Below are 11,234 nucleotides of genomic sequence, written 5' to 3' on the forward strand. Positions count from 1 at the left end.
TATTCTGCAACACACCTTTAAACAAAACAAGGTAGGTTGAACAACAAAAATGCACTCAATTTTCTAAATAGTAAAAAGGCTAAATTGTGTGTGTGTGTAATCCACAATATGGAGGAAGACAAAAGTAATTTTACATAGCAAGAAGAACAAGGTAGAATCTGCTAGAGTCTTTACAGATGATCTAAGAATGCAGGGCAGACTAAATGGGAGTTTGTAAGTAGCTTGGTCCTGAATGCAAGCACCTTGAATGGGGCTCAGAAGACAACCAATAAATTCACAAAATGTTTTTTGCCCTTATTGGATGAGATATAATTTGTGAACATCTTTGAGGGCTATTACAAACCAATAATTAGCCATAAAACCAGGTCTTTCTCTTCAAGGTAAGAATGCAACTGTCGATTCAATCAAAGTTGATAAAAAGACACCCATTGTCTCTAAAGTAGCATGACTGACCAGATCAATACAACTGTAACCTGAGCCTATAGTTTTTTGGGAAGCTGAGCTAACTTAAATAAACCCAAGGATGTCACAATAATTTTTTGGGGAAACTAAACTAACAGGTAAATACTACTATGTCACAATTCTTTGGGAAGCTAAGCTAATGTAAGCAAGTTCTATTTTATTACAATAATTTCCTGTAACTTTAAAGCCTTTTGGACATAAGTGTTATTGAGCCAGGCTAAGATTCGATATTGGGATAAAACTCAAATATTAGAAATCCAAATCTTTGGTCAAGACAGAAGTGCCTCTTCCGTGCCAAGGTGCTGAGATGGCAGACGGTATTTGACGTAGGTACAGAATTGTAAAAGGGCAAACTGACCCTAAACAGATACATCCTGTTGTTTAATGTTTATTACACCCCAAATGTCATATATATCTTAGAGAAGAAATACTGCTTCCCTTACTGTCCTCTTTACTGCTCTTGAGGCGCCTTTGAGCCCCTTATCTCCTCTTTATTATGTCTTGAGCTCCGGAGCTGAGAACCTGAGCCTGTGGGAAAAGGGCTGTTATGTCTTTCCTAGAGATAGATTAAAGGGTAACCTCTACGTGTGAAATGTCTCACTCTTTGTAATAACTTTGCCTTTATACTGTATAAATATCGAGCCAAAAGCAGCCATCATTGTTCAGACCCTTCGCTGTCTTTGGACTGTTTGAACCTTGCGCAATAAACTCTTTCCTGCATTGAAGAGCTTGGCCTAGTTCTGTCATTTCTTCTATAACATTATGAACTGTGACTCTATAATTAAAAGTTGAACTCTGAATACAGATTTTGAATAAATACTTGAAACAACTTTTAACTTTGGAATTACTTTTAATAACAGGCTGAAATTATAAAAATAAAATGGGGTGACACTGACAAGAAAAATATCAGTCAACAGAGATCTCTGAGATTGCACTCTTATATAATATAGCTTTCTGCTTAACAGTGACAAAATTATCTAATAGTCTTAACAATAGAAGGCAAAGAAACAAAAAAGGGATCACATAATGAACGTTTTATTAAAATGTATTATTTTTATAAGTTTCTAATCACCAGCCGGAATAGCAGATGAAATCTAACTAACTTTGCTATTACTTCAGTTGAAGGGCCATTAATAAATATTCTTCTGCATAAAAATATTTCACCTCTTACAACCAATAGTGAAAAGGTCCTAAGAATGGACTCAAACAAGTTTCAAACTCTTTCCACATTCTAAAAAGGTTCTAGAGAAAACATGATATGGTATTTCTGAACTTTCTAAAATTTCAGAATAGAGAAAGACTACTGCCAGCCAATTCTTTTTATGTTTATTTTACCATATGATCCATCTTTGGAATCCTTCCTATAAAAGATTATTTTTTCCCCAAATAAACATACTTGGAAGTACAGATATTTATTAGAAAAAGCAAAATTATGATGATCAGTTCTTCAAATAAAAATGCTCAAAGTTTTTTGTAAAAGAAGATAATAGAATTTTAGCTTATTTAAAGTTTCAGTGTTCAATAGTGAAATCAAGGAGACTTCTGCTATTCAACCAGAAACAACTGTGACTCTCAAAGGAAACATCTGTGGCAATTACTGCAGGAATAAAATAGAATTTTAATCGTACTTATTGGCACAAATGAGTTGATGAGCAAGTCTTTCAATCAATACTAATAATATGCAAATAGATGGAATAAGCCTTTGCCAAACAGCCAAGATGTCTGCAATATATAATTAACTGATCTCAGAATAGATTCAGTAAGACTCAGCTCTCTAAAACAGTTTATATAGAAAACACTGAAGCCAGCAGAGAATGTAAAACCAAGCTTCAGTCTCAAAGTAGACTGCAGATTTTTTAGGTCTTAATTAACTCTTTAGATACTGCATATAAATTATCTTAAATTTGAATTAAAACTCCCAATTACTTTTTATTAAATGCTTCTAGCAAACGGAGCAGGTGCAAAAACAGATTGATGATGTCCAAATAAAGATTGATTGCAGCCAGTATATATTCTTCCGGAGAGAGTTTGTGCATTAATAGATGAGTGTCGTAGATGATAAATCCACAGAACAGAAGTGCTCCTGCAGCAGCAATTACCAGCTCTACTACTTCATTATTGAAAAATAACTAGAAACAAGGAGCAGATAAATGCAGATTTAGTGTATTTTTAATATAAAAGCATATTAAAAATTACAGTTATCTATAATAGTATTATAATTTAAACTTTAAAAATGTTTTTAATGGAGAAGTTGAGTACAATTAATATTTTCTATATTATAGAGGTCATTCCTGTGACTTTAAGACTTCCCCTGTTACCAACAAAGTAAGATCTTGTCATATTCTATGATTGTCAGTGGTTTCCTAAAGCAACAGATCTAACTTCAGTTCAAATTAGATAAATCTTTAAATTTCAGTGCAACTGCATTTTCTCAATTTAATGTGCATGGGCATCACTTTGGATGAATAAAATCAACCACATTGAGAATATTGTTTTTCTATAGGGCTTCTCATGCTGCAATTCTTTTAAAGAATAATTGGGTGTTTTCTCACTATAGTATTGCTAACACAATAGTCAATCTGAAAAATACTTTAACGAACTCTTCAAGAAATTGTATTAGACCACCTGGATTCTGCACTCTGAAGAAATCTAAAAGCTTTTCCCACTCTTCTTTCAGAGATTTACAATGTTATTATTAAATTATAACTTAGTATGTTTTGTGTCACCTTCATCTCTAGCAAAATGTACTCCATCTGATTAAATTGTATTAGCATACAGTTGTTTTCCCATTTTACTGTGAACCATACCTGCAAAATTACATGGACATACGACAATCTCCCAGCTGCTGGGACCATTTCCAGCATAATTTTTATATATTTATTCAATGATGCTTTCTCGAGGGAAGTTTGTAGAGGACTGCAATCATATCCTCTGTTCATTAGACACAGATTTAGGAACAGCCACAAATGATTGGAAGTGGGCACCTGCACAGCAGATTATCAAACTGACTCGGGATTAATGAATGTATATCTGAACTGCAGTATCTATGGCTAAAGAAAGATTTGCAAATCATGATATCTGCTGATCATCATTCCCTATGCCTGGACTGGCCAGCCTCAAAATGAGGAAAGGTCCTTTATTTTAGCTATCAAAACCCAATAATCGAATATTAAAAGAAGGCCTCTGAATTATAAATATTGGCATCTATCTGATTTCTATAGAATAATAATTATTTTTATGTAAAATTATTTGAATCAGGATGTTATTTTTGAGAGTGTAATGTTGAGATTCTTCAAGTTGTGGAGCAAAAAAATTAAAAGATAAAGCAGTTTAAATTTGATCTTAACAGTATGCATTTATTTAAAAACTCTTAAAAACTAATTTCGACTTCACCCCCGTTTTCATTAATAAGCTACATGCTCATAATCCCCAAATGCACATATATGACTTGCATTGAAAAAAAACACAATTATCAGTTTAAAAAAAACAAGATTTTAAAATGGGAGTTAGCTCCTAATAATTAAATCTATTTAAAATAGTTAGCATCCTATGAAGACCTCCAAAATTTTAATTATCAAAAATAAATATTCTCTTACCTTTAAAATGCTTGTCAGGAGAAGAATCCACAAGCAAGTAAAGAGCCTGAGAAGAGAAGGCACAGAAATATCTTATTTGTAATATGCTTTTAACTTAGTTCTCTAAAAATGCAGATACACATATTTTGTATACATTATTAAGTACAAAATCACATATTGAAATAATTATCAGCCATTTCTCTTTTACTTATTCATAAGACACACTTGTAAATCCCCTGCCTTACTTCTTTTGCTGCAATAACAACATATCAACAAATCTTAAAAGAAGCCGTCATCACTGATTATTATTCCAGTAGGACAGGGTCACTCAGAATGCCCAAATGCCAATGTATGTAACAGAAACTAGCTTACCCTGCTCCAGCTTTGCTGAAATCCCGTTTGGATTGCAATGTGTACACAGTAAGGGCCAAAAACACAGTTGTTGTGAGAATAAAGGCTTGTAACACAATTGATACTTCATAGAAAGTCACTAATAAGGAGGGAAAAACAAAGAATTTTAATCAATATGGAGAATTTTTGATATAATCACCTTGTCTTAACTGGATCATATTTTTTGTACATAAAAACCATAGTATAATTCTAAAATCTGGTATAACTCTTCACAGGGCAAGAGCGTGTGAATGACAAGTAATGAGCTGTATAAATTTTAAAGTACAGATTTTGTTCTATTAATACTTCATAACAGAAGGGGGGGGAAGTGGGACACAACATAACACACAGATGAATCTGTTCCTGATTTCTTTTTATTCTAACAGAAATTAAATCTGGATTTATTCACATGTTTTCTTATTTTAAGAAAATAAGTTTAAAGCAAGACGTTTGAGTTGCTTTGGAAAATGGCTGGAGGCGTTCTCTCTTCAACTTTTGAGTGCAAAGGCATCATTATTCATCTTCCTCATTTCTAGACTGAATCATGATAAAAAAAAAAGCCAATACTCATTGTTAGCCATTAATCTTGGGATGATATGTCTCCTTTCACTCTTGTGGTCTTCAGAAACAGCCTATAAGTATTTTGAAATAATTCATCGCCTTTCTTGCTTGACACTTGTTAGGTTGAGAGAGAGACATTCTCCACCCACAAGTATAATTTTGTCAGCCCCTAGGGCAGAGGTGGGAAATGATGGTCCCTTTATGACTTGTGGACTTCAACTCCCAGAATTCCTGAGTCAGGATGGAATCTACAGTTGCTTCTCAGATGATAAGAACATAAGCAACCATTGTATAAATAATTCATAGCTGCACCCTACTTCTTTATCAAAAAATGTCTTCCGGTGTACAGTGGGGTTATGAAGGGAAAAAATCAATTTGTTGGAATTATTGCACTATTGCTTTTATCTTAATGAAGATTGCTAAAGAAAATTCTCACTAGGCTTGGAAAAATATACTTTTCAGTTCAGGCAGCTACCAAAGGTCTGATGCTGTCAATCAAATATAATAATTTTTACCTGTAATAGCAATAGTCAGTGCTTCTAAAAAGGTCTATAAGAAATAAAAGAAAAAAAAGTATCATTCAACTAATTATACCTTAATAACAAATTTACAGAAATTTGTGTAGACAAGAGCTATATCATTAGACTTGTTAAATTGAGTGTCATGTATATGAGAGAGGGAGGGAGGGAGTTTTATACTAAGGAGAACTGGACTTTTTTCACCTACCTTTTCCTTTGCCTAAATAAAATGAGGAAATGTTATATGTTAGGAGTACACAGCCTACATGCTGCTTACCACTCCAGGTTAGTAGCCCTCAAAACTCCAAGTAATATACTGTCAGAATACATGATAATCTGTGATAATCTTTGCAAGATCAGATTTTTCTCCTTTTATAATCAGAAAAACATATATTAAAAGTTTTGTGTACTTTCTACAATTTCCCATCATTTCCTCTAAAAATAAAGGTTGAAAATTCAGGTCTCGTATGTTGTTGGATCACTGCATCATCCCACAGAACCTGGAGGTTGACAATGCTACCATTACTATTGACCATTGCAAATTATACATAGACATATCTTTGAAAGCAATCATTTTCACAACATTATTAAGTCAACCGCTCTATTTGCACCAGTATGATCATCACCAGTTTTCTGAACAAAAGAGGTCAGCTAGGTTTGTCTCTAAAATATTTTTTCTGATACTGCAAACTTACTCTGCTATGCACATTAAAAAGCTATGCAGAAGGAAATGGTATGAATCATTTTCAAAGGGACAGCATATGTTCCACAGATGTCTGCTAAAATGCTTTTCCTTTTTAAAAAAATTATATTAATAGAAGAACTACTAGAAGTACAAAGGTAAAACAAAAAAACTCATGGGGGAAAAATCAGAAATATACAATAAAATACATTCACGTCACTAACTAACTGCAACTACCAAAGAGTCATCCATTATAAAAATACTTACAAATCCAAAGAGAAGATATAAATTAACTGGATACTGATGTCTGTATAGAGTTAAAGCCACAATCAGAGCCAAAGAACCAAACAAGGCCATCAAAAGTAAAGCAGGGCTGTAAATTTAAATATGACAACATAATGTTAGGAAACAATATTCTAGTATCTTTTGTTTCCCCCCAAATAATGTATAAATCAATCTTATCAATATTTAAAATACTTCAGTAAGCTTAGAAAGAATAAAACACTTTTTGTTAGTCAAACTGAATCACAACATCTATGGCAGGTTATCAATATTTCAAATATTTAAATAATAAGACGTATTCACAATAGCAATTTATTTCTGGGTTATTATATTAGTTTGTTGTTGTTAGTCGCGAAGTTGTGTCCAACCCCTCGCGACCCCATGGACAACGCTCCTCTAGGCCTTCCTGTCCTCTACCATCTCCCAGAATCCATTTAAGCTCACGCCAATTGCTTCAGTGACTCCATCCAGCCACCTCATTTTCTGTCGTCCCCTTCTTCTTTTGCCCTCAATCATTCCTAGCATTAGGCTCTTCTCCAGTGAGTCCTTCCTTCTCATTAGGTGGCCAAAGTATTTAAGTTTCATCTTCAGGATCTGGGCTCCTAAAGAGCAGTCAGGGTTGATCTCCTCTAGGACTGTCCGGTTTGATCACCTTGCAGTCCAAGGGCCTCATAGGAGTCTTCTCCAGGCACCATAGTTCAAAGACCTCAATTCTTTGGCACTCAGCCTTCCTTATGGTCAAACTTTCACAATCATACATTGCAACTGGGAAAACCATAGCCTTGACTGTATGCAATTTTATTGGCAGGGTGATGTCTCTTCTTTTTAGTGTGCTGTCTAGATTTGCCATAGCTTTCCTCCCCAGGAGCAAGCATCTTTTAATTTCTTGGCTGTAGTCCCCATCTGCAGTGATCTTGGAGTCCAGGAAAATAAAATCTGTCACTACCTCTATTTCTTCCCCATCTATTTGCCAGGAATTGAGAGGGCCGGATGGCATGATCTTAGTTTTCCTAATGTTGAGGTTCTCTCCTTCTTCACCTGCATCAAGAGGCTCTTTAGTTCCTCTTCACTTTCTGCCATTAGAGTGGTATCTTCTGCATATCTGAGGTTGTTGATATTTCTCCTGGCAATCTTAATTCCAATTTGTGATTCATCTAGACCCACCTTTCTCATGATGTGCTCTGCATATAAGTTAAATAGGCAGGGTGACAGTATAGCCTTGCCGAACTCCTTTCTCAATTTTGAACCAAACAGTGGTTCCTTGTCCAGTTCTCACTGTGGTTTCTTGACCCGCATATAGGTTTCACAAGAGACAAATAAGATGGTCTGGTATTCCCATCTCTTTAAGAACTTGCCACAATTTGTTGTGATCGACCCAATCAAAAGCTTTAGCATAGTCAATGAAGCAGAAGTAGATGTTTTTCTGAAACTCCTTAGCTTTCTCCATGATTCAGCGTATGTTGGCAATTTGATCTTTAGTTCCTCCGCCTCTTTAAAATCCTGCCTGTACTTCAGGTAGTTCTCGGTCCACATACTGCTGCAGCCTAGCTTGTAGAATTTTGAGCATAACTTTGGTACATGTGAAATGAGGGCAATGGTGTGGTAGTTTGAACATTATTTGGCATTGCCCTTCTTTGGAATTGGAATATTAGTTACTGGGTGATTTTATTAGTTGCTTCATTCAGACACACAACTGAATGGAGAACATGCTAGTTATTGGCAAAGGAAAAAAGAAACCTAATTTTTGCTTCCATGGCTAACTAATATTTGGCCTTAGAAGCAAATTTTCACACCCACAAATAGTGGAATCCTTATACGTTTTCTCTCCCAAGCAAATGGTATAATTTACTTAACAAGAAATAAATAAGTTCACCCAGGAACTCTGTTCAGATGGGACAAATATCTTCTGTTTCCTACCCTCCCCCCACACCACCCTCAGTGAACATAATATTTCTCAAACAATTCCCTAGACCAGCGTTTTTCAACCTTTGCAACTTTTAAGATTTTGGCTGGGGAATCTTGGAACTCAACTCCACACATTTTAAAGTGGCCAAGGTTGAGAAACAGTTCTAGATTACCTTGCAGAATCATAAAATATGAAAGGGCATTCAATTCGTATTTATTTTGTATTAAAAAATTAAGCAAATTTAACCAGATTCACTCACTATAGATCCTACCTTTCATGTACAAATGTCCGAATTGTCGTGGAATAGAAAAAAGCTGCAGAGGTCACAGTTGTCAACAAAATCTGGACTGAAAGTATGCTATAGACTTTGCGCAGAAAAGCTAAAATACAGAAAATAAGCATAGTTCATTATTGTTTATTTTCAAGACTTATGCTGAAATCAAATACCTGTACTTTGTTCTTGTTTATTTTTACACTTCATTCAATTTTTAGCTTTTTAATGGTATCCATTGCAATAAACACTGAATCATCAGGGGATTCAGTCATATTACTATGACCTTACTGTCAAAAACTAATATATTGTGGTGAATATATGAGTAGGTCAAAACTCCCCCCCCCAGTCATGCATGTAAAATTCTTGATCTAGGATGGTGCAGGTCTCCACTATTGCTCTATTAAAAATGGATTTAAAACCCCTGCAATGTTGCCCACACCACACAACTCTTCCCATAGCAAGATGTTCACTGTAGAAGATCATTCTCTGATTTGTTCTACCTTTGCCAAATTACTCTCCTAAAGGAGTCCATGGTTCATCTGTGAAGGAGAGCTTCTGGAAGGTGGAAGCCAAAATACTGGATTGGAGCTCAACCAATCTCACTGTACATACGATATGTTGTGCAGTGACAATAAAGGTTATTATTATCATCATCACTTTTCTGATAAGAAAGTACCACCGGAAAACCTATAATCCAGTCTCCCCCCCACACACACATGCCCTCGCGTTCTGGGGCTGCATTCCCTCTTGGGGGAAAGGCCTGGCAAGATCCACGATTGCCTCAGTTTCCGACGAGTACTGCCACTTTAGCGTAGTGCCGGGGCCCTAAAGCAAGCACAACAGGCAATATAGCCTGGAGCGGAGACTGTTTACAAACGGCAATAATTTCGTCTTCGAAGGCCAACGGAAGGAAGGTTTCGAGCTAAGCGGGAGAAGAGGAAGAAGCTTCATTGGGAAATGGCGAAGGCGACGGCTTCGGAATGGAAAATGGAAAAGGCGAGGGGTGGGTGGGTGAGAGAGGGCTGACCAGGACTCTTTACCCAAGCGGATGTGTACGCTAGCCGTCGCGACGTTAGTGCCATAATTGAAATCGTCCTCAATGGACGACCTCGGATAACTCTCCGCAGCCATCCTCGCAGCCGCTCTCCCTCCCGAACTTCCGCGTCTGCGCTTCCAAATCGGTTGCTGAAAGGCGTTGCTCGCAACTTCCGGCTTGTACTCGCTCAAACTGGAGCGGTCGTGGACGCATAATCCCAACGGTGATGTCATCGCCAGCCAATAGTTGCGTTTTAAGGCGGGAAGAACGCTGAGCGTCTTGGTTTTTCAAGTTGGTGATGTTAAAAGCTTCGCCGTCCACTTGCTGCCTTGGCATTTAGCTAGCGTTGTTCCGGGGCTGCTGACGAGAATCTGCCCCTTGAGGTTTACATCATCAGGTTTAAAACTGTGGCTACTTTGTGGAGGAACAGTCCTAGGCTGGGTTTACAGAGGACTAAAGAATATTCTGACCTGGAGGGTGGAGTCTACGAGGTAGATTCCCTTGAGCCTCTCAAAGGTTAATAATGTACTGGCGAAGTACGGTAGGACTTTGTGTGTGTGTGTGTGTGTGTGTGTGTGTGAGAGAGAGAGAGAGAGAGAGAGAGAGAGAGAGAGAGAGACGAGGTAATTAGATACAGCAAGATTTATTTCTGAATAATCCATTTTAGGGAACAAAGCAAAAGCTGAATCCCCATCAGTCATACTGGCCCCTTCACAATAAACCCTTAAATGTCATGCAACCCCAATGTATATAATATATATATATATTGACCGCAGACAGTCTGGATTTTCTTCTGCTAGTCAGTTCTAAGTATAAATTATGGCTTCCTGGTATTATGAATCAAGTGATGTCTAGCCATTGTTACTGAACAGCAAAGGTAGCTCTTGGTTGTTAAAATCTCAGCCTACATTGAGGTTAACTTTCAGTGATCTCGGGGGTCCTGTTAGTGTTAAATTTATTTGCCTCCTATCTTGCAGTTCGAGGTGACTCTGAGCGCCTTATAGACATAAAATACAGATAATCCTCCACTTATAACATTTCGTTTAGTAAAAAATTCAAAGTTACAATGGCATTGAAAAAATGACTTCTGACCATTTTTCACACTTATGATTGTTGCAGCATCCCCATGGTCATGGGATGCAAAATTCAGATACATATACCTGACTCATATTTACAACGATTGGAGTGTCCCAGGGTCATGTGATCACCTTTTGCACCCTTCTGACAAGCAAAATCAATGGGGAAGCCAGATTCATTTAACAAATATGTTACTAACCTAACAACTGCAGAGATTAATTTAATGAATGTGGAAATAAAGGTTGTAAGATGGAGCAAAACTCACTTAACTGTCTCAGCAAACAGAAATTTTGGGCTAAATTAAGGTCGTAAGTCAAGGACTACCTGTATACAAATATCCAAACAATTATTAATATAAAAACAGATTAAAATTACAAAAAATAAACTAAAAATACGGGTTTGGAGTGAAGACTTGGAGGTGCCTTCTGTGTTATTGCACCAACCAACTCTAGCCAACAGCTTTTCCTTCAG

The 11,234-nt window shown here is 36.5% G+C and overlaps 1 protein-coding gene across 1 annotated transcript; it reads right to left on the reverse strand.

The window, feature by feature from the left end:
* Positions 1 to 1,292: 1,292 nt before the first annotated feature.
* On the reverse strand, positions 1,293 to 9,919 carry TMBIM4 (transmembrane BAX inhibitor motif containing 4). Its single transcript, XM_070946839.1, has 7 exons — positions 9,691 to 9,919; positions 8,648 to 8,756; positions 6,456 to 6,561; positions 5,504 to 5,537; positions 4,410 to 4,527; positions 4,059 to 4,104; positions 1,293 to 2,591 (listed from the first exon to the last, which is right to left on the reverse strand). Exons 1-7 carry the CDS (start codon positions 9,917 to 9,919, stop codon positions 2,385 to 2,387), a joined length of 849 nt encoding a protein of 282 aa, XP_070802940.1. The 3' UTR covers positions 1,293 to 2,384.
* Between the last annotated feature and the right edge of the window lie 1,315 nt (positions 9,920 to 11,234).

Source organism: Pituophis catenifer, unplaced genomic scaffold, assembly GCF_029215685.1.
Source record: "Pituophis catenifer annectens isolate HBS135680 unplaced genomic scaffold, rPitCat1.0.hap2 SCAF_7, whole genome shotgun sequence".
Taxonomy (NCBI): domain Eukaryota; kingdom Metazoa; phylum Chordata; class Lepidosauria; order Squamata; family Colubridae; genus Pituophis; species Pituophis catenifer.

Excerpts from the sequence above, each read along its gene's own strand:
- TMBIM4 (XM_070946839.1), bottom strand. The coding sequence starts at position 9,919 with ATGACATCACCGTTGGGATTATGCGTCCACGACCGCTCCAGTTTGAGC. Across the intron at positions 8,757-9,690 it reads TAGCGTACACATCCGCTTGG|CTTTTCTGCGCAAAGTCTAT; the intron begins GTAAAGAGTCCT and ends TCTGTATTTTAG. Across the intron at positions 5,538-6,455 it reads TATATCTTCTCTTTGGATTT|ACCTTTTTAGAAGCACTGAC; the intron begins GTAAGTATTTTT and ends TATTTCTTATAG.